The 24,538-nt window shown below is 37.3% G+C and overlaps 1 protein-coding gene across 5 annotated transcripts in view; it reads right to left on the bottom strand.

Annotated features, from left to right (window-relative positions):
• NPNT (nephronectin) overlaps positions 1 to 24,538 on the bottom strand; it is a 76,088-nt gene that overhangs the window by 29,568 nt on the left and 21,982 nt on the right. For 3 of the 5 annotated variants that reach the window (XM_072810658.1, XM_072810659.1, XM_072810662.1), the window contains 6 exons: positions 14,280 to 14,372; positions 9,779 to 9,871; positions 5,253 to 5,372; positions 3,807 to 3,926; positions 1,460 to 1,594; positions 1,048 to 1,170 (listed from right to left, as the gene is read on the bottom strand). In XM_072810658.1, the coding sequence (XP_072666759.1) occupies positions 1,048 to 1,170; positions 1,460 to 1,594; positions 3,807 to 3,926; positions 5,253 to 5,372; positions 9,779 to 9,871; positions 14,280 to 14,372 (684 nt within the window). The remainder of the gene's footprint in view (positions 1 to 1,047; positions 1,171 to 1,459; positions 1,595 to 3,806; positions 3,927 to 5,252; positions 5,373 to 9,778; positions 9,872 to 14,279; positions 14,373 to 24,538) is intronic. The other 2 variants (XM_072810661.1, XM_072810660.1) reach the window with 1 other exon arrangement.

Genomic DNA, 24,538 nt, shown 5'->3' with positions numbered 1-24,538 from the left:
CTGTGTATTTTTTAAAGTTGGTTTGCTTTCCCCTTACTAATTTATACAATTGCTTAAAAAAAACTTCAGAAGTCACCATGATTATCTGTGGAATCTTTTTCTGTGATTATCTTCACCAAAAGGAATTAGTATTTAATCTTCCTGAAATGATATACTCTAGGCTAGTAGTATAACTACATGACCCTTCAAAAATCCTTTAATCTCTATGATTTTATGGCTCCTGATTTTCAGTAAATATTTTATTCCAAAACTTTAAAAATTATCTATTGTCACATGAAAGGTATGCTAAATTGTGGCCTTTAATTTGTAAAACTTTCATCTTGGAGGTTATTTTTTTCATGTTTATCTACTAACATAGCCATACTCCAAACAGAGCTCGTAAGGATTTAAAAAGCAAAACAGTCCTAAACTTAGAGAAAATAAATATCAGAATGATTTAATAGAATTAGGAGACCTAAAACAGAGAAACAAAAAAATATAATATATTCAGATTTTCCCTTTGTCATAATCAAATGCTAATTTATTTCTGATTATAACAAAATCAAATTCTCAGGGATAGCCCCATAATTTCTTGCCAGCCAAAGGGAAGCTTCTGAGAGATTTTAGTAAAGGAATTGAATGTTTTAAGATTAGAATGTATTACTCGGTCCTTAATTTTTTTTTAAGATTTATTTATTTATTTATGATAGACACAGAGAGGAGAAAAAGAGAGAGAAAGAGAGAGAGAGAGAGGCAGAGACACAGGAGGAGGGAGAAGCAGGCTCCATGCCGAGAGCCCGATGCGGGACTCGATCCCGGGACTCCAGGATCACGCCCTGGGCCAAAGGCAGGCGCTAAACCGCTGAGCCACCCAAGGATCCCCTCGGTCTTTAATTTTTAAAAAATACCTGAGCAAGTGATTTGTAGAAAATACAGATTAACATTATTAGTTATAAAAAATATACTTTTTTGATAACTAATCTTGTTCTTCCTTTTCCCTAGTAATGGCCTTTGTGTAATCTTGTATTTCCTGCTAGAATTCAAAGCTGGGAGATGAGCATTACTCACACACACAGTTCAGTCCGTCCCCCTGGTATCCATCTTTACATTGACACTTGTAGGATCCGTGTATGTTGTAACATCGAGCAAAGCGGCTGCACTGATACTGACCAAGAGAGCATTCATCTATATCTATAACAGGAAGTGGAAAAGAAGAAGTTTATTTGGAAGATATGTATGATGCCATCAAAAATATATAGTTTCCAAAAAAAATTTTTTGGAAGGGCCACATAAAACCAGCAGATAAACAGAAGAAACAAAGGACATATGCATCCAGAACTACCAAATGGTTGCACTGCACTTCTGTTCAATGTAATGCCAGTACCCTCCCCTGCCTCTGACATCCCCACCACCACCAGAGTGAAGAGATCTTTCCACATCACAGGAAGAAGCAAACAAAGTGATGGTTGTGGTTCATTACCGTGACACTGATATTTCCCTGCAATGTACATGAGGTCGAAGCCTTTGTGACACTTGCAGATGTAACTCCCGAAAGTGTTGACACACTGCCTAAATCTAGGGCAGGAGGCTCTTCCAGTAGCACATTCATCAACATCTAGAAACAGAAATCAATTGTGCCTTAGAAGGCGCAACAGCATGTTCAGATGGAACAGATTTTAAAATAAACGTCAGCAAACGGTTGCCTGGCACAGAGCAGCTCATCATAAATGTTATCCAGCTGGTTGCCCCAACAGGTGACATAAATTCCACATCTCCAAATTTCAAAGCATCCTCCTGACTGGAGCTTTCTGGCATCTCCACACAGACTGCACCTCTACCTACCAGTTGCTCCAACTGGAAATGTGAGGCACCCTTAACAACCCCATTTCCCCTAAACTCATATCATCAGGACCAGTTAATCAGGCCTAGTCTTCTCTTCATCCCCTACCACTACCCTAGCTACCATCTTCCAGGTTTGGCTGTTACAAGAGCCTCTGAACTAGTCCTTACCCTGCCAATTAACCCCTCTAGAACATTCTCATTCAACTGTCACAATGTTTTATTAAAACTTAAGATTGGGGGCAGCCCAGGTGGCTCAGGTGTTTAGCGTCGCCTTCAGCCCAGGACCTGATCCTGGAGACCCGGGATCGAGTCCCACGTCGGGTTCCCTGCATGGAGCCTGTTTCTCCCTCTGCCTGTGTCTCTGCCTCTCTCTCTCTCTCTCTCTCTCTCTCTCTCTCTCTCTGTGTCTCTCATGAATAAATAAATAAAATCTTTAAAAAAAAAACCCTTAAGATTGGAATATTAAAACTCCTCAACTCTTTCTACTTGCTTTTAATTTTTTTTAAATTACTTATTTGAAGAGAGATAATGAGAGAATACAAGCAGGGGGGAGGGGCAGAGGGAGAAGGAGAAGCAGGCTCCCCTGCTGAGCAGGGAGCCAGACATGGGGCTCAATCCCAGGACCCTGGGATTATGACCTGAGCTGAAGGCAGATGCTTAACCGACTGAGCCACTCAGGCACGCCTTCTACTTGTTTTTTTAAACTAAATCCTCATTCCTCATGATGTCCATGAACACCCTGCAATAACTATGCAGTCCTTACGTACCTCACCAGTTAGATGTCAAGCCACTGCCCTCGTGCTCACTCAGCACTGAAGCCACACTGGCCTTTCTTTCTAAACCTCACACAGGCCAGCCTCTGGTCTCTTTCACTGCAGCACCCTGCACTATTTCCACCTGATTATCCACATGACCAGTGGTCCAGGTCTTACTTAAGGGCTTTCCTTGACCATTGCTTTCTAAAATAAACCCTTTGTGATTTCCCCTTAGTACCTCACATTAATATTTAGCATTGTTCATAATTTTATTAGACATTTGTTTCTTTTCTGTTTTCTCCATTAGAGTATCAGCTTCACAAGGATCAAAATCTTGTCTGCTTTGTCCACTACTATATATCTTAGCACTTGGCACAGCGCCTGAAACATAGAAAGTACTAAATAAATCTCTCTTGAATCACTACCTCTATTCGTTGAGTATGTACTACGTGCTAGGTACTCTCCTCAGCCCTTTGTTTATTTTAAAGATTTTATTTATTTATTCATGAGAGACACACAGAGAGAGGCAGAGACATAGGCAGAGGGAGAAGCAGGCTGTATGCAGGGAGCCCGACCGATGTGAGACTCGATCCCAGGTCCCCAGGATCAGACCCTGGGCCAAAGGCGGCGCTAAACCGCTGAGCCACCCGGGCTGCCCTCCTCAGCCCTTTGTATACATAATCCCATTCAATCCTTCCTTACGATGATGGTTCTATGTGGCATTACTCCCATTTTAAACATGAGGAGACTCAAGCTCAAAGGGAAGTCTCTTGCCTCAGGTTACATATCAAGCACATGGCAATGCTAGATTTGAAATCAAAGTCCAGACTATTAACCACAATCCTATCCTGTCTTCCCAATTTACAGGGAAAAAAAATCTAACTCTAATGCAGTAGGTACAATCTAGCCGTGCCTACCTATTCAGCCTTAGCACTCAATGCTTCCTTCTGCTCTTCTGCTTTCCCCAGATACTGTGCTCTTTTAAACTTCAGAGTCCTTGCACATGGGGTTTCCTCTTCCTGAAGCTTCTTCCTGTCCCTCATTTTTAGGGAAACAAGGTCTGCATCAACCATTCAAGAGAGAGGTCCTCTTGAGACATGTGTTATCTTCTAAAGGTTAGCCAATTGCCTGATGTAGGCAGCTGCCTCTGTTCCTTACTCCCATCATCTTTCACTTTCTCCTTTTATCCCAGAGAGGCTGGTGACAAAGATGCTTGATTTTACAACTCACCCACACAGGTCCTCCCATCAGGAGCCAGCTGGAGGCCGGGAGAGGGGCACTGGCACCGGATCTGTCCTTTGACAACATCACAGCCATACTGACAGTTTGCCATGGAGCATGTCAGGGTACCTGGAAAGAGTGTGACTGGCTGATTCAGAGAGGCAGAGGACAAATTCTATAACTGAAATAAACGTTTTTTGTTTTTTGTTTTTTACCAGGCACTGAATCAACAATGAAGACAAAAAGGCCTCAGTTATTCAACAGTCAAAGACAGCCAAAAATAAGAGAGAGGCACAGAAAGACCTCACTCCCCCCCAGGGAGCAAGAAGATTAAGAAGTGAACCAGTTCTGTTAATATCTGAGGAAGACGTTTAATGCATTTAAAAAATGAAAAGACAAATATAAAACTTTATCTCACATAGATTATCTGGAAATGCTTCCAGTGGTCAAGGAAAGTGGAGGATTGAGGTAATTCTCTAGATTACTTATGCTAAATTCTGGTCTTAACTAAAACATTCAATTCACTTTCTCAATCTCCCACTAAATTTTTCTAGGAACAGTAGTAGACTTCCTACCAGGTTGTATGCTAGAGGATTCTAACATCACTGCCACATGGTATTAAACATGAATTTAGCTAATTCTAAAGGTTCCATGTTAAATATGCAATGCTAAATAAGATTAGCTGAACTTTTTAATAAAATACAACCCAGTTAGAGATAACTGATAATTGCCTAATTGATAACTAGCTTACCAGATAACTCAGGAAAAATAAAAATCAAGTCATCCATTGTCAGAGATCATATAAACACAAACTTAATTCAATGTTCAGCCTACAGAAAATTTCAGGGCACTGTCCATCTTAGAAACACATCCCAATGATAGTAGGAAAGCATGATCCATTTCTTTCTCACAAAGACACACGAAATCTAATGTTACTGGAATCATTTATTTTTTCTAATTGATGTACAAAAATTTTGTTTTTTAGAAAAGTGATATCTTAGTCTTTAGACTATTATAAAGAACTGTAAAAGTGAAGTGAGAAGGTACTTATGAATGGTTTGCACTCAATCAACAGACCTGATGGATTCTCTACCAGCTAAGAGTTTAGTGTCTATGCTTATGAACAGCAACACAGTCCCTACATAGGCACTAATGTTCTTCTAGCTGGAATAGTTCTTGGCGCAGATAGAAGACAGGCAAAAATGTGTTGGGAAAAAGATTAGAAAATATAGTTTTACATTTCTTAAATACCACTTCCAAATCAAATTAACACTGACACCCATGGTAATATAATGCTAGATGTGTAAAATGGGCAACTTTTATTTTCCATTCCTTAGGCACACATGCTCACATCCTGGTAAGGAGGGCCTGGGAGGCTATTTTCACACACCCTATCAGAGCACAGCATGAAATCAAGCCAGAGCACTTATAAAACAGTTAAGATTCTTGACATACTTGAGCAGGACCCATCTGGCATGAGCATATATCCATTGAGACAGTAGCACTTGTAGCTGCCATAAGTGTTCATACACCTGTGCTTGCAGGGCCGAGGCTTCAGACCGCACTCGTTCAGATCTGAAAAGAGTGGAGGTTGATGCAGCAAAATGAGAAGACCTCAACGCTAATGTCAACAAATTTAAAATATTTCTCTATATTGAAGAATGAGTAAGCAAAGTAGGACAAGCTATAGTAACCAGTAGTTAACATAAGAGATAGAGCATGCTTATCCCATCTTAATTTTAATGCTCGTTACTCTAGGGGTGACCAAGAGCTTTCTATCAGAAATGACCAAATGCTTTATAACAATGAGAGGGTTGTGTGAACTTCTGGAGGTTAGACTACACAGTACCTGTGGTCTCTGTCCACAAAGGACAGTTAGAAAAATTCTCCTCACAGACACATGCCTACCTTATCATCCCTACTCTCCTCCTCATGGGTACAGCTCCTCTGCTATCTACCTCACTGACTCCAATACCCTCCAAATATCTGGGTTTACTACCAGCTTCATTCTGACTATGTGATCTTCCTCTTTCAATTCCTTCCATCTCTGTTCTTAAAAAGATACTCTGTGAGCCTATCTCAGTTTACAGGAAGTAATTTAAAACATTCAACTGCTTTGACCTTTCCAAAGGAAGGCTCTATTTTCAGAGGGTAAAAGCTACATGAATTAGAGTGATCACTACTGTGGTTTCTCTTATTCAATCTTACAGATTCTACACTGATCTCAGATTAAAGAAGAAATTTCACTTTCCTGCTTTACTGACGTATTCAAATAATAAACAAACCACCACAAAACCTACATATTTTCATTCATTTGGCAGTTAAGAAAGGCATATGGGAATACTAACAAATGATACGTAATGGACTATTATTATGTATTTTGGGTTTGTTTGGGTTAAATATCAACATAAATCAAAAACTCCACATAAGAATTTTCTAACCCAAGTTGAATACTGCTTCAGGTGAACCAAAACTAATAATGACAAACACTAAAATAGAAATGCCCAAAATATAGACTTCATTTTACAAAAATATGACATGTTTATTTTGTCCAGAACTTCCAGTGTTAGCACCTGATTAGATAATTTCGTTATCTATTAATCCTTGTGACCAAATCAGAAATATAGATATATCTAGTGGCAAGATGTTTTAATCTAATCAAACTTAAATCTGACCTGCCCATTTATTGGAAATCTATATATTTCACTTAATTAAACCACCAAATTACATGGCTTTAAATCCACCTCATAACTATTACAATTTATAAATGTTTTCATATTTTACTGACTTTCCAATTTGAGTCTTTTTTTTTTTTTAACCTTAACCCAACAGTGAGCAGGTCCCCAGCTGGGCAAATCCTAGGAAGGCTAAGTAAACTAGAAATCTTCAACATCTCCTTTGCTTTCTTCAATTTTTTACTTTCTTGTCTCGTGCTCAGTCAAGGGCATTCAAAACAGAATCACATCTTAAAATGTATTTTTAAAAATTTTTCTCAAAGAAAGTGCCTTGTAGGTTACAGTATCAACAAAATTTGATTTCTCCCTCTGTTAAATGAAGTAAAAATTTTAAATCAAGGAAGAAAGACAAAAAAATTCACTCTACCTCTCATATTCTTCTACCTTGTATTTCAATATTTACTAAAAATTAGTCAGGGACTCTCTTCTCATGGTCTAAGAGAAGTTAGTTATCATTCCTAATACATCCATACATCCCTACAGATTCACACCTGGCTTTGGTTAAGTCCTGGATTGATATTAAAAGGTATTTAAATCTGAGCACATTATTAGAGAAAGGCTTTGTTTTAAATATTTTTTGCACTAAGCAAATATAGAACAGAACAGTACAACAAAGCCACAGAGTAAGACTGAATTCTGTATCTTAAGGGAAGGATACTGATGGATAGAAAATGTATCAATTAAGAACCCTTAGGCTTATTTTTAAAGAACCACAGAAACTTCTGTGAGTTCCTGATAGAAACTGGTCAGAGGTTTGTAGCTCTATGCAACTCATATGTAAGGGACACTTATGCTGATGGAAATTTCTTTAGACACCCTGTCCATGAAATGAAGCTGAAGCCAAGTTGAGGCAGCTCTAGTCTCAGCCAATAAAGAAGCTCCCAAGATTGCTATGAGAGTTTTCGTGATCCAGACTGGGGCTGCTAGTGGTCTTCAGTCCATACTCATCCTTTCCCATGAGAAAAAGCACTTTGGGGTTAAGTATCATGAAATTGAAACAAAGTGAAAAACAAGACATCGTAATTAAAAAATAAACAAAAACAACCCCCACCTGGGAATCACTCTATGAAATACTATGGAAGAGGATAGAAACATGAAGCATTTGATGGGTAAATGTAGAGACATTTGTTGGCTCTCTTACGATTTATTAGTTTGACACATAAATATCCAAATACATTGAAAACAGTTTGAGAAAGTTGTACTGTAACAGCTGGTGACAGAGTGGCGATACTCCCTGAGAGATGGTTGGGGTTGACATCTCCAGTGATTGCCATCATTACCCATCTGCTACAGGCATGTGTGTCCTAAAAACTTCACACTGACCCTTACAAAAACCACTGCAGAAATTATGAAATAGAATTCCACAATAATCCATGTTATCAATATTTACCAAATATAAGACTTCTGCTAAAAGCAGGGAGCTTCAAAAGATTAAAAGCATCTGGTGTCCTGGTGATGAACTTTTTCTAAATTTTCTCCAGGGCTTCTAGTCTATTATTATTCTAACTCTATTTTCTTATTGACCTAATGCCTTATAAAATTGAGTTAATAAGTACTGCTTTCAAAATCTCATAGACTACTGATCTAGTAATGCTTGTGTTACTATCAAGTCAGAAAATCAAAAACATTTCCAATTCATAGTAAATTCTCCTATAATAATAAACAGAACAATATAAGGAATATGTTCCTTGATCACACTTTCTCAAATCAATCTTAAAAGCTGATATAAGAACATAGGAAAGAAAACTTTAGTGTATTTACTTAAAATCACTTTTATCTTGCTCTTTCTCTAGAAGTTTATAACATAAATTATAAAGAGAATCTATAATAAAATTAATGAGTTTTGTCATGTACCTATCTTACCACATCAAAGGTATCATTGTACAATTAAACTGTTTAAATTCTGAATGCTCTAATTATTATGTACACATTCTTAAAGAACACCTATGACAGTGAGTATATTTAAGCAGGTTGATGGATTCAGGAGCTTGGGGAGGTGGGGGGAGGGAGGAGAGTCAGAAGAGGGCTATTCCAGAACAAAAATGCAAGCTGCACAGCATTATAATTACATTTTAGGAAAAAAGAATCAGAAATTTTATTAGCATGCAGACACTGAAAAGTAGCTTGAAAAATCTAGCATAGATTCACTGAATAAGATAACCCAATGAATTTTTAAGGGAAATAATCTTTCACTCATTTAACACATTTGGACTTTTTTCTTCTTTGAACCTTAAACTGGGCAATGTCTCAGAAATTCAACCTTTTACATTTTATATGTCTAAAGTAGAGGTCACAGGCAAACAGACGTCAACTGCCATACTTTTTATTTTTAAATTATCAATGTTGAAATTAATCCTATTGTCCTAATTCTTTATGCAGAAGGTACAGAAGTGCATTAAGTTCCCTATCAGCAGAGAGACAATAATTAATAATTTAAACTATTTTAATTCAATAATTCTAAGTTCCTAAGTATATGAGTGGATGAAGCATATGATCTTCTAGAACAAAAACTGTAAAATCATGCTGCCACCTGACTTTTGTACAAAACTTTCCATCAAAATGAGAACATTAGTATTTTTGGTGTTCCTGTTCCCACACCAGCCCTGCAGGTGAATAGGGCAGAAATTACTCTCCCCCCCCCCCATTAATAACTGGTTTGCTAAGACTCAGAAAGGTTAAATAACTTGCTCATAATCACACAGCCACTTAAAAACTATACGGAACCAGAACTTAGGCTATCTAATATTGCAAAATGTACACCAAAAGAAAGAAGTTAACTTATGGTCTGATTTCCAGGTAACTCGAAATATTCTGAAGGCTATGTACTCCAAGGCTAGTCTTCAGAACATTTGCAAGAAGTGACAAAACTGCGGGTGGGGAAGAGGACTTCATCACTTTCAAAATCTAAGCAAGAGTCATCAAAACCCCAATTTCTGTTGCTTTGGAATTCCTGACTTCACCTATGAAAATAAAAGTTATTTTGCTATCTGATTTTTAGAAAACATTCTGAAACCCAGAAAAGAAGAAGAGAAGCAGTATTTGATGCAGTAAAAGGACAGTAGAGGCTCCAGACGTTTTAGAGCACAGAGAATCAGCAGCAGGTATTCCTGCCACTTGTTTAACATGCTCAGGATTCTGAAGGCTACGTACTCCAAGGCTAGTCTTCAGAACATTTGCAAGAAGTGACAAAACTGCAGGAAGCTGTGCAGGTGGGAGTGCAGACCACCTGAGATAATGCACGCTCACCCCTTGAAGGTAAACTTGTGGCTTGATGATCCAGGGGTTGCAAAAGAGGCTGTTCACTGCCTTGGTCAAGAGGAGTTGGGTAGAAGTGTTCATCTTCACACCAGGAAGAAGGTAATAAGAGTCAACTTTGAACTGATGTCATTTTTACCCCTAAAAATCTTTATAAGTATATATTAAACAATTACACAAAGTTGGTGGATTTAAAAAAGAATGCTTCACATACTTTTTAAAAATGGATTTCTAGTTCTTCCAGTTTCTCTTCTCAAAATTTGAGTATCTATTTTCCTTAAAATTTATCACAGCCATCTTGCCTCCCCAAAACACATGTACATTTTATACACATGCATCATTCTCACACCAATCTTCTAGATCTCCAAAGAAGAGGTGGCCATTTTTTAAAGCATTATTTTAGTCATTGACAAAGAAAACTCAGAAAACAGATTGTATGAATATCGATTACAATCAATCTGCTCTGTTTAGTGACAGTGAGGTCCTAAATATTCAACTTAAGAACTTTTCCTCTAATAGTTTAAAATACTCCAAAATTATGCACAAATTTATGATTTGCATAAAGAGATTATTTAAATAAATAGCATGATATTTCATCAATGTTTTCATTCAAATGTAAGAACTTATGTTTAAGTCACATTTAGTAAGAATATACAGTAAGCTTCCTACAAAGAAGGTTAACTATTGCCATTATTAACTTAACCAAAATACAAAAAACAAACAAAACTTTACCAAAATAGTGTAAGATATTTAAGACTCAAAAGTAGAGTCAAAAAGGCACTCACTCCTGTTTTAAGATTTTCATAGTATTAACAGCCAGTTAAACAGTCAAATTAAGTGAACACTGGTTTCTGGGTTGAAGCCACACATCTTTCAAAAAATAAGGCTGTCAGAAATTACCTTAATACTAGGGGTAAGAAAGGCAATCAACTTTCAGATTAACCTAGGCCACCAAAGTTTACTGTCTGGCTCTGTGCTACAACACGGTTCTTTTCTTGGGGTGAGGAATTCAACATATGAAACATAACCTTTGTCAAACATTAGGAATTGATATTTATAAATTATATCTTCTGAAATTATTATAAAGCACATCATACATTAAAAAACCTGTCTTTCATTTCTGAAAATATGCAATGACAAGACATATTACACAATAAAAACATCCCCTGGGACGCCTGGGTGGCTCAGTGGTTGAGTGCCTGCCTTCAGCTCGGGGCGTGATGCTGGAGTCCCAGGATCGAGTCCCACATCAGGCTCCCTACATGGAGCCTGCTTCTCCTTCTGCCTGTATCTTTGCCTCTCTCTCCCTGTCTCTCATGAATAAATAAAATCTTAAAAAATAAAAATAAAAACATCCCCCAATGGGAAAGTTATAAAAAAATTATTATCTGTAACAGTATCCCTTTTTGGCTGAAGGGAAAGAGAATTTGTATGGATAGAGACTCAAAGAAGGGGAGACTATGCATGAATAAAATTCCCAGAGAAAAATTTGGGGAAAAAAAGCAAATCTTGCCAGAGTCCGGGTTAGAATTTCATTGCTGTGAAAGGTATCATCATATGCTGTACAGAATATGCTAATGATCAGTCCAAGCCTCTGATTTTATATGTGATCTAGCTATAGCAAATCCAGAAATGACTCAGAGGGAAAGGCAAGCACCAACAGCAGATTCACACTAATCTTGAGACAAGGCTGTTAAATTAAGCCAGTTCCAAAGTGGGCTTGCCCTGCTCTTCTGGCTGCCCCCCAGGCAGCTCTGAAAGCACTGGTTAAAAGCTTGTCATTTACACAAGCTCTTCACTCCACCAATCAAGTTTCCAGAAGGTTATTTCTTATTGTACACAACTTGCAACAAATCGTTTAGCAAATACTTGCCTTACCCAGAAACCAACTTGTAACCAAAAGCTAATTTCCAGTTCTGTTAAATCATATCAAATGTATTTCTTCTTAACACCTCTCTCCTCAAGAAAAAATAAATGTTTGATTTCCCGTATTTCTGAAGGATTATTTGCCAGTTTATTAAGATGTATGGCCCAGATAAAAAAGAGTCTACATTGATTTGCTATGTTATAGGCACAGAGGATTTGCTCTATTCATGTTTCTTGGTGTCTCTCGACAGTTGTCCCATGTCCCCAGCTCCTTCACAGCCACCCGTCTCCCTGACAAGGGCTCTCAGTCCACAGATTCAGAGGCTGCCTAAGGTGCTGCCTAGATGCCTCCATGGAACCCTTACAAGTATGGTGTCCTGGACCAAGAACCATTACGTGAAACAATCATTCACTGAGCAAATATTTAATGTGCACGTAGCATGTGCAAGTCATTCTAATAATAGTTTTCAGGACTCAGAAATCAGAGACCATAAAGAGTCTCAAAGAGTATATAAATCTGCTCTCAAAGAGCATAAATCATGTCATTGGGAATTCCTCACAATTGCTTTTTTGTTAAGGAAGACAAAGAGATGATCAAAACATACAGGTTTACTGGAAGTTAAAGTTTTATATTCAAGATTAGACTTGAAATTACATTTTCAGTGTCAACACTATTTTTTGCAGGTATAAAATCTCGTTTTGCTACTAATGAAATCCTCTTCCCCCTAAGGAATATAGTTTTAGGAGGCAAGATTTCAACTCCGTATATTTCATTTTTTCTTTAGAGAAACAGGTATGCATTACAGTAAAAAGTACATGATAAACTGGTTTTCTGAAAACAGGAGATACCCAAAGATAGATCCTTGTTACAGTAATAGTTTCAGTGTCTTTGAAGCATATTAAAGTTGATGTAGCTCCTGCAAGCAAATAAATTTAAATGGATTTCTCTGCAATCTCAACACTGGCTTATTATAATAACCTTCTTTGTAGAAGTTCCTGGCATCAGGACAACAAGGCTTATGGCACTGACATATTAATGAAACCTCTGATGGTTTATGTTCTCCACTTTAAAAAAGGAAGCATGCTGGAACTCTCAGATGAACACTGATAACTCAATAATCAGAACCGGACATGTCACTACTTGTAAACTGAGACTGGGGAAGGAAAGTCAAATGGATTTTTAAAAGAGTAAACTGAGATAACAAAAACTCTACTTACTTCAAAAAGACTACCTGGGTATGTTTGGTAAATTCCAAGTTAAAAAATATTATAAAGGAAGCATTAGAAAAAATTAGTTAATCAAATAACAGGTAATACAGAGCACACTTGAGAATAACAGTTTCTTTTACCATTGGGCCTGTCACATTTCATTAGCATGGATTTCATCTGATAGTTCAGAAACAATTCCTTATACTTTTTAAAACACCAGTGTTCTGGATGGCTGTGGAAACTATGCCCATAAATCACGAGTTTACATGAGACACATCAAGGAACATCAGATATTGAAGTACAAGACTGTTTCCACAATATCATCTCCATATCTGATGAGGTCAAGTAAGTTATCAATGGGACAGTCAGGCCCCATGTAATTGTTCCAACTGAAAAGGATAGAAAGGATTATTTTAATTTAAGAAATAAGTAAAAAATGGGCTCTTTTGTCTTTCTATGTTTCTGGTGAAATCTAACCCCAGCTTTTCCCTATTTCTGGGTTTGTTTGTTCTTTTTTTTTTTTTTTACTGCTAATAATAGAACATGTGGGGTTGAAATGAATTAAAAAGACAACCTTTGTCCGATTTGTTAGTACAAGCTAGAAGATCACATTTGCAATAATATTTTCTCATCTAAGACTAAATTCAGAGAAAATATGAATTATATGGACAATAGTTCTAAATTGACATACTAGGTCTTCTACCAACTAATCCTGTGAGCTTAGACTTAATATCCCTGATATCTCTTTCAATAAAAAAATAACAGGAAGCTATTAATTATCACTTAATTACCATAAATAGCACTCTCCCTCCTGACATTATAATAGATAAAAAATTGATAATATATATAAAATACCTGGGGCACTGTGCTAAATGTTTGCTTTTATAAGTAACTTAAAACAAAAATAAATTTGTCAAAATCATATATCTCAGAGAACTTTGCAAACCAGTAACAGTTGAAGAGAATTTAATCTCAAAAATCAAAGGGCTCAGAGTTTGAAGGGACCTCAAAATTTCAAGTCGGACTTCCCACCTGACTTTGAATACTAAAGGGGTTCCATCTCACCAGGGTCCGAGGAAGCTAACAATTTGCAGGGGCTTCCCAACTAGCTCGTGGAAGAACAAAGACTAGCAGAATATAAGGCTTCTACTTTACTGATGCTGTGATTCTCTTCTTTAAAAGACATTTTAATTAGTATCAGTGACTAGGAATAAGAGGATGAAATTCTTTTAACTGTCCTCCAATGAAGTGTATATTTAAGATTTACTACTATATTTTTATCTTTCCGAAAATGGCAGTTCACACAGTTTAGAAACAATAGCCGTTGCAAAGTGGTTTGGCATGAGAACCTAAAACTTTCATATTAGGCAGAATTAGAGGGGGCTTATGATTAATTTGTGTCAGACTGTTTTCCTACCTTGATTGCAGGTTTTTCCAGCATATCCAGGATGACACTTGCACTTGTTGGGTCCAATACATTCACCATGTTTGCACTGTGGTTGGCATACAGCTGTGAAAAGAGGATGTGTTATTTCTAGGTCAGTAGAATATCAGACATACAGCATCTATATCATGTGGTAGTTTGATTAATAATAGAGAAGACTAGGAACTTACAACAGGGTAGCAGAAATATCTACCAGTAGTAGCAGAGTAAAATCACTGTGCTTTGGAATAGTAAGCATTGTTCAGACTAAATACTCTCACATACGTGTGTATGTGTATGTGTGTGTATCAGTTGAGTCTGATAAATTGACTAAACTCAAGTATAATGTTAAAATAGTTTTTTAAAAAAAGGTAAAACTAAGAATAAACACAACTGATGTTTGTCAATAGTTACAATTTTACAGTAACTTGTATCTGTAATTTCAAACTCGTTCCCCCAAATATGGTTTGAAAAGTAATTCTTAGTCCAAAGACGGGTATATATGAACTCCAGATAAATTTCCCACCAAATAATACTTATTGTACTAGAAATGCTATTTCTAGTATGAAATGGCTCTAAATGAAATAAAACCCAAAACTCACTATTTTTGGAACTTTCACTTAAGAGTACTGTGTCTTCTTGATCTTTCTTAACCCTAGGTATGGTACAATTGCCTTAACCCTTGCTATGGCCTCTCACAGGAAATAGGAAGTTCTATTTTACATTTATTATCTTCTATCAGCTGAGTTTGTCTTTCCTCAGGATTCCGAAATGCTATAAAACATCACTCAAAGCTTTTCAGTCTTTCATTCCTGCCAAGATACTAGTCAGAATTTATTCTGCTGATATACTGGTGATCCTCAGTTGAGGCTATCTTTGCCCTCTATGGAACATTTGACATAGAGACATTTTTGGTTGTCATACTGAGGAGAGGGTGCTTCTAGACTGGTATCTAGAAGATAGAATACAGGGATACTCTGAACATCCCATAATACTCAGCCCCCTCCAAAACAAATTATGTGGCCCAAAGTGTGATGGTGCCAGAATGAGAAACCTTGCTGTACACCAAACAGGCGCAGGGTGCTATGCCAGATATTAAAATTGAAGGAAATTCATTGTATAGCACTCTCACTAGTCTCAGAGAGCTTATAACGTAGATGAAGAGACAAAACAATCATTTTTCACTTAGGCAATATTTGTTTATGAGCAAAATGGGTAGCACATATGAAATTTGTGAAGAAATCATCACATAAGCATATTCACAGATTTGTAGAGAAAGCCTCAGAAGAGACTTGAGTTGGTTCTTAAAGTATGAGTAGACAGAGAAGGCAAAGACTCTCCAAGGTAAGAGGAGTTATACAGCAAAGCCGACTATCATTTACTCAGGGGGCACCAAGCCAGAGTCAAGCTAAAGAGATAGCTGAATGTCAGTGGGAAAATGAGATGTAAACAATCATAGGTGAGTGGGATCAAATGATGTTCTCTAAATTTCAGACTGAGGAATATATACTTCATCTACAGGACATGGGAAGTTTGTGAAGCTAATCATCATCATCAGGAGAATGATCAGATAAAAATAAAAATTCTGGGGATATTAACCTGGTGGTGATATGGGGAATGGACTAGAAAAAGTCTAGTTGGGGATGCCTGGGTAGCTCAGCGGTTAAGCGTCTGCCTTGGGCTCAGGGCATGATCCTAGAGTCCCAAGATTGAGTCCCACATCAGGCTCCCTGCATGGAGCCTGCTTCTCCCCCTGCCTGTATCTCTGCCTCTCTCTCTCTCTGTGTCTCTCACGAATAAAGAAAATCCTTAAAAAAAAAAAAAAAAAGAAAAGAAAAAGTCTAGTTGACATGAGAAAGGCACAATCTGTTTGTTACAGGAAAAGATAGGCTTCAATAAGCACAGAGTGAAGAGCAGACACATCTTGAAGACCAAGTGGAATGGAGGCCACAATGATCCTGAGTTCTAAAGGCCCTGAAACCTGTTACTTCCTGTATCAGCCAAGGCTGTTTCCATTCTGGGATATGCTTCTAGTTTCCTCTCTCACCATTCTCAAACTTCATTTCCTTTAAAACTTGAACACTCCTGTAAAACTGATGTGCAAATTATTTCTGTTGTTTCTACATTTCCTCTCTTGACTCTCGCTGACCTTTTCTTCACCTGGCACCCCAGGGAGCTTATTCACCAATTAGACTTCAAGCCTTTCCTCCTTGTCACCCCAAATGGACCCTGTATCACTACTAATCCTTAGACAGTGCTGCTCAGGAACTATTTAAAAGCTTGTAGGAAGAAGGGATGAACAAAGTGTTAAGATGTAGACGGTAGAGAAATGCACTTGAATAATTTTTTTAAAAAGATTTTTATTTATTTATTTATGAGATAGAGAGAGGCAGAGACACAGGCAGAGGGAGAAGCAGGCTCCATGCAGGGAGCCCGACATGGGACTCGATCCCGGGTTTCCAGGATCAGGCCCTGGGCTGAAGGCAGCACCAAACCGCTGAGCCACCCAGGGTTGCCTTGAATAATTCTTAAAATCTGATTTTAGACATGGCATGAAATTCAAAAGGAAGCAATTTTGTTCAGATCTGTGAGAAGAAAAGGACTATCTAGAAGGGCCTTCCAATATTATTCTTCAGCCAACTGCATACCAGTAGATGGCTTATATGTAGTTTTTAAAATAAGTCCCAGAAATAAAGCATTCTTTATATAATTTCCAGGCCCCATAATGAAGAAATGCAAGTTAAAAATTTTTAATCTTAAAAAAAAAGATTTTCTGTAAATTTTAATGTTTGAATGAATCAATTATTACTGAGTCACCTAGAGTGTCATAATTCAAAAAAAAAAAAACCCTCAAAATCAGTAAAAGTAAGTTGAGGTAATAATCCCCCAAAAAACTAGATTTTGAAAATATCTCTAAAAACATGAAAAGGTAGTTTAGGAAGTACTACTTAAAAACATGAAAAAGTTTATTTAGAAGAGGACATGTTATAACATAAACTCTAGATGTGTAGGCTGTATTGCCTTTTGACCCCCTGGCCAGCCTGATGACCATTTATCATACTTTCAGGTGCTGTAGAGGAACAGAAGTTTTATTATCCCCCGCCCTTTCTTGTTGTTTGTTCTCAGTGAAGTGCCCTAATCTTGGGCACATCAAATGCACACATTCCATGAGGCCAAGACTGTTAATGTTTCTTACATGTTTAGGGTGTCAGTAATTTTCAGATGAACTGCTATTTGCATTTCTACCCAATAGACTACTCACTAAAGTAACCAATGACCTATATATCAGCCAACAGGTACTAGTGGAATAGGATACTCAAATTGCTGATATCACCAATTATTTTCTCTTACAGAAAGAAAACACTCGGAAAAACATTGCATAAAGGACTTTCTCCTATTATCTTGCTAGCATTAGGTCTGCAATGGAATTCAATAAGCATGTGTCGAACATTTGTTATATACATGTATTATACTAGACTAGTGTCAGGGAGGGGAGATGAGCGAGTCATTGAGGATATGAAAAATTAGCTGTGAAACTAGAATATATTGGCCAAAACTTACCAAGAACTCAGAGAAAGGGGATGAAAGAAGAGAGGGGGAGGGCAGGATGGTCATAATATATTATACTCACAACTATTACTGCAGGTCCTGGAAAGCACCCCACCTCCACCCCCTCCCAAAGAAAACTGTGATCTGAGCAACTCCCTAGAGGTTAAGTGGCTGAGACAGTTGGGATGGAAGACAAAGCCTTTCAGAACATGAGTGAAGTGTGGGGAAGGGAAGCGAAGTGTTCTCGGTGAGTGCCAAGTCTTGGCGCAGAGCTACACTGTCAAGTGCTTACAATAGCAGAGGAGCTCAAAAGAAAGCTTAGGGCAGATCATAAAAGGTACTGGTGGCAGAGATCGCTGGGTGCATACCAGGATCTATTTTCCCTTCTTTTTAAAACTAGAATGGCTTTCCATCTGCTCATTTTGGGAGTGAAGAATGAGTTAGCAATGGAAAACTACATTCCCTATCTTCCCTGGTAGATCTGGGTAGCCAAGTGACTAAATTCCGGCTGCTTGTACATAAACAGAATTTACTGGGTGGGGCTTTTGGAATGCTACTCCAAAAGGGGGCTGAGTAGTCATTGAAACTACAGTGGCCACTTTATGACCCTGAGGTGATCCAGAGAAGGAAGATGAGTACAGAGCAAAAACTCATAATATTAATCCTAATTACCATCCTAGCAATTTAGGGCACTATTCCTTGTGTCACTCTTTTTTTTTTTTTTAATTTTTATTTATTTATGATAGTCACAGAGAGAGAGAGAGAGAGAGAGAGAGAGAGAGAGAGAAAGGCAGAGACACAGGCAGAGGGAGAAGCAGGCTCCATGCACCGGGAGCTCGATGTGGGATTCGATCCCGGGTCTCCAGGATTGCACCCTGGGCCAAAGGCAGGCACCAAACCGCTGCGCCACCCAGGAATCCCCTGTGTCACTGTTTCTTGCAGCTAAATACAATTCCTAATTGACTGCCCTTAAACACAAAATTGTGGAATCTGACTTTATCTGTGTTTATTATCAAGCTCGCAAATGTTTTCTTTGGTACACAGGATAGAAATGTTATGAGTAGATACCGGTAAAGAAATACAACTTGTCAAATTTATTTTTATATCTATAATACCATATAATCACAGATGTAACTAAAGAATTTCATTTCTAAATCTAAAGAATTAGATTAAAAAATACGTATTCATCTTTAGATAGAGAAATATGATTCCAACTTCTGTTAAACTGGTCCTCCTTTTGGTAACTGTCTCCACTGTAACATGAGATTTCAGGAGCCAACACACACGAACCCTTACAACCTGCTATAGATGGCAGACCAGGAAGGGAAAAAAAAACAAATCAAGAGAGTAAGTGGTCTACTTTTAGTGGTCCACTTTAGAGTGGTCTTCTAAAACATCAAAAACAGATGATACACTTGATTTGGAGGAAATAATGTGTCTCTTGGTGCTAAAGGTTAATCAGAAAAAGCAGCACTGATTCTCTGACCGTCACATGGATTGGAGACAAAAACTTTGGGCCATATTTGATGGCCCACTCTCTTCTTTTATCACAAATGGTTTAGCAGCTCAGTCAATAAAAGTCAAGTGACCAACAGATAGCCAACGAATAATAGATTTTACCCCCAAAATTGAACGCCAGAATTAAGCCCAAATGGGCAAATCACACTCAAAATTTACTCTCTAATATTCCCACAGTATAATCTCCAAAGCGTCCTTAAAATAACTTCTCTGTCATTTTTTGAACTAGAAAAAGAAATACATCTCAACTGGCAAGGCAGACATAACCCTTTCATGTCACATGCCCACATCTCTTCTGTGTGACTGCAATTTACAATTTTACTCTTGGAAATTTATCCTGATGTAACTGGGGTTCTGAGATTTGAACAGTTTTCTAATATTGCCAGGTAATGAGTTTTCAGATAAGTTAGGGGACAATTAAACTTCCCCATCAGTTCTATATAATATTTCTTATGTAAACTAATCACACAGAGAGTCAAGTGTCAACATTTGAAAAACTAAGGACATGCTGAGATGCCCAAGTAGGTGGTGGCTCTGGAGAGTGACAAGGGAAAAATCAACTCAACCTCAGGTGTTATTAGTAACTTGAGAAAGATCTTCTAATGAAAATAAGATTGTTTTTAGAGTCCTAAGAATCATTTGTAACTTTTGCCATCTACAACATGTTGCTTGTCAAATATGGCACCATTAAAAGAAGAACAAGGATCCTTGTCCTCCAGGGTATGTAATTTAGAAACAAAGGTGACACAGTATACAAGTATATAGGCAGGAGAATGAACGGATATGAATCTCTGAGATTTCTGAGAGCTCTCATTACCTCTAACAAGCTTCAGAGAACCCAGCTATGGAAAAACTCATTGTGAGGGGAATAGGAACCTCTGAGGAAGAATATCTTTTTCACAGAGCAATTGGCCTTGGAAGAGACACAATTACTGAAAACAGCAGGAAAGAGCTCAGTGCTGTACTCACGAGCCCTGAAGGAAGGGATGCAGAATTGTATAGGGCTCCACTGGAAAGGGCCTTGAGCTACCCCATGGTACAGGTACAACAAAATCCAGAGGAAAGATTCCTACAGACTAGACTTTAAGATCTTCAGAGGAAAAGAACTCTGCAGCCTTCCCAGTATCCTGGTGTCCATTATCTTACTTTCAAATCTAAATTCCTTCTGTAGTAAAAACTCAAATAAAAGTGCCTCTCATTGTTACCATCATAAAATATTATGTACTAAATGCTCTCAGTGATACAGAACTCATTTGATAGGACTGTTTACATTCATTCTCACAATATCCACACAAGGCAGGAAAAAGACATTATCCTCAGGTTAGCAGCACAGAAGTGAAAGTACAGAAAGTGACTTGCTCAATTTCAGAAAAAAATTATTATCCTAGCTTCATGGTTAATCCACCAGTTCTTCTTGTGTTAAAAGGCCAAAAAACCTAGGATTTTGAGGTGTTTTGGAAGTGAGAGGAGAGGAAAAACCTCAAGCAGGAAAGGATGAGAGGGGCAGAGAAGGCCAAAGTGATTACAGGTGTAAAGGTATTTAAGTTGTATTTTTGGGAAAGAAAAGCTGCAAGTTAAGAATACAATCTATAACTTTAAAATTAAAGTATATTTGCCAGAATATTCAGACATAAAGTAATCTTCACTTCACTGCTTGTTCTGTGACAGATTCCAGAGTCTGAATCACTGATGAAGTGTATAACTACTTTCTCTTCTGAAGTACTGCTCCATCTATAATTTTTTTCTCTCTCACGTTTTATCCAATATTATTTTTTAGACCTTAATCATGAACTATAACCAAATATTAAGTCAATCAATCAAGTGATCATTTAGCGCATGAAGTTAAAATAACCAAGGGTTTCTGGTCTATATAATGTCATCTTCCAAGACCTAACAATAACTTTATTTTTGTCTTTGGGAACAAATAATTCGGGGATATTTAGTAATCACTCCTTTCATCACTCACTATTTAACTTTTAATTCTTGAAGTAGGTCAAAGAAAATAAGTGCCTGAATCTGCACCTTTGTATCACAAACCAACTTGTTTAACATAATTAAGCACTATCCCTTTCCACTTAAAAAATCTTCTAGGGGATCCCTGGGCAGCTCAGCAGTTTAGCCCCTGCCTTTGGCCCAGGGCATGATCCTAGAGTCCCGGGATCGAGTCCGGTGTTGGGCTCCCTGCATGGAGCCTGCTTCTCCCTGCCTGTCTCTGCCCCCCACCCCCCTCATGAATAAATAAATAAAATCTTAAAAAAAAAATTTCTTCTAAAGGATACCATCATTTTGAGGTTACTTGCAATTTTGATGTTTCTAATGTGACATAAGGGTGGAATTTAGATTAATGCCAAATGAAACTTTATGAACATGTAAGAAATTGTTACTGTTTATTTGGAAGTGTGAAGTCGGTTTTGTTTTTTAAGTAGGTTAACAGCAGCAACCAGCACACCTAGTCCCCAGATCTTTGTTTCTAAATACCATTCCACAATTAAAAGAATCAGGGCTGAGTTAGGTAAGCTGGAATATTTTGCTGTGACAAAAAGCAGAGACATATTCAAAGAATGATGGAAACATGTGAAAAGGACATAGGACTTTGCCTGGGGATGTTCCCACTAACCAAATATGAGATAATTTGAGCACCAAGAAAAATAAGGACAGTAATTGATAACAACAGTTAAGTAACAAAAGAATCCTAAGTCCAAAGTGATTCTACAAAAGAAGATAGAGCTCCTCTTTACAGAAGAATGCCGGCTAACATGTAGAAGGAATGACTGAATTTGAAAAACGCAAATTTATAATCACGACTGAAACAACTAATTTGAGCAAAAATTATCCACAGATGCCAAAACTTTCACTGGTTAGAAGTTTGTTGGGAAACAGAACAAACAGTTTCAGTGTATTATCCGACAGCTTACTAATTATAAAAAGAAGGTGCCTTTCAATGGAAAAATCTGAAGGACAGAACCTTAATCAAGTGATCAAAGTTAGCATCACCAAAAACAGAACTACATTATGTGCAATGGGATATATGTAATATATGATCACCTATGTAATATTCTTGCAAAAAGAGGGTTAACTTGAATCGACTGTGGAACATTCTACCAAGCAATTGATGTAGACTTTTTTAAAGATGTCATTGACAAGAAGCAAAAAAAAAAAAAAAAAAAAAAAGAAAGAAAGAAAAGAAAATGAAAATGAAAATGGCAGAATTGTTCTAAATCAAAGGAGACCAAAAAGGGATGCCAACTAGATGTACTAAGTGATCCCTGACTGGCTCTGGATGCAAAAGAAAAAAATTCATAAAAACCATTACTGGAATAATTGGGGAAATCTAAATATAAACTGTTTCTTACATGATATTATTATATCTGTGTTAAATTTCTTTTTTTTTTCAAATATTTTATTTATTCATTCATTCATGAGAAACACACACACACACACAGAGGCAGAGACACAGGCAGAGGGAGAAGCAGGCTCCATGCAGGGAGCCTGACCTGGGACTCGATCCCAAGTCTCCAGGATCATGCCCTGGGCTGAAGGTGGTGCTAAACCACTGAGCCACCTGGGCTGCCCTGTGTTAAATTTCTTAAGTATAATTATATTGTGGTTGATAGGTAAATGATCCTGTTCTCAGGAGATGCATGCTGAAATATTTAGGCATCAAGTGCCATTATGTCTCTAAGTTACTTTCAAATGATTCGGTCAAAGAGAGAGAGGAAAAAAATACACAATATGTTAACAGTTGTAGAAGATGAAGAGTACACAGGTGTTTGTTGTTCCTATACTTTCAATTTTTCTGTGGATTTGAAAATTTTCAAATACATAAATGGGAAAAATTTATATATATACCAGTAGAATAATATGCACATCTTGACAAATATTATTACTTAATTTCTGAACCATTGTTCAATGATCAGTACATTCTTGAGAAGGGTTTAAGAATGCAGGTGCTAGAGTTGGACCTGTGGCGTCCCAGCTCTACTTCTTAGGAAACATATGACCTATGTAGATTACCTAGCTTCTCTGCTCTAAAATGCATATCATAGGTTGGACCAGAGAAAGTAGCCAGAATTCCCATTTTTTACTAAAAAAACAATAAACCTACATGGTGCATATAGAACTTATCCACAGGGTTGTTGGGAGAGTCACCGAGAAAAAAACCAAATAAAGTGGTTAGGATAGTACCCATCTCATAGTAAGAGCCCAATAAAATGCTAGCTATAATGAGAATGATAAGGATGGCAAAGAGGAAAAGCTCCAGTGCGTAAGACACTGTATTAAGAACTGAGGAAATACAGATCAGTAAGATGCCAATTCCGCATCCTCAAGAGGGCAAGTCTAGTAAGGAGAGAAAGAAGTAAAGATGTCTTCATAACAGATGCATGTAAAGGATACAGAAGAGGTAATGATCAATTACATAGTTTAAAAGAGAAAAGGTTTTGGAAAGGAGCAAAAAGAAATTTACAAGACATTTGATTTTGTAATGTAAGAATTCTTCAGAATACAATGAAGCACATTAAAGTGTCTGTTTTTGTTAGAATTGTTGTTTCAACTATAATTTTGAGGTTTATTGAGTGATCATCACAAAAGGCAAGAAAAGTTTAATATAACTATTCTCACTTCTTTTAGCAATCAAAGTCACTAATACATAATGAGTTGAGCCATATATTTACTATTAAAAAGAATGGAATTACTTTTGTGACTATGCACAGACTTACTGGATATGAGGCATGTATCAGTTTGGCCTCCTGCTTTTTTTTTTTTTTTTTTTTTTTTTAGGAAAACATTAATTCATTAATTGTTCTAAATTTAGCTATGAAGAAGCTTAAACAGAAATTTAGCAACAACCAAGATGACCATTAATAAAAGATTGGCTAATTAAGTGATGGCACAAGGCCCAAAGGGCAGAAAACAGTCCTTCATAATGAAGGCAGTGTCAGCCTGGAAGGTCTTGTACTCAGAGCATCAGAAGTCTATCCATCACTGCAAACAATCAATGGGCAATCAATGCAATGCAGCAGATGCCACATCAGATGATAATGTGTTTCCAAGAATGTAAACTGGTTTCTTTTTGTAACCTTAATCAAGACTTAAGATCCACAAAATACAAAAACAGGTCCTAAGATAGGCAAATTAAATATATTCATTTTCCCAATTGTCCTCCCTGAAAGCCACATCAGGTTATT

This window comes from Canis lupus, chromosome 33 (genome assembly GCF_048164855.1).
Source record: "Canis lupus baileyi chromosome 33, mCanLup2.hap1, whole genome shotgun sequence".
NCBI classification, from domain to species: Eukaryota; Metazoa; Chordata; class Mammalia; order Carnivora; family Canidae; genus Canis; species Canis lupus.
This window is presented reverse-complemented; position numbering and strand designations above follow the sequence as displayed.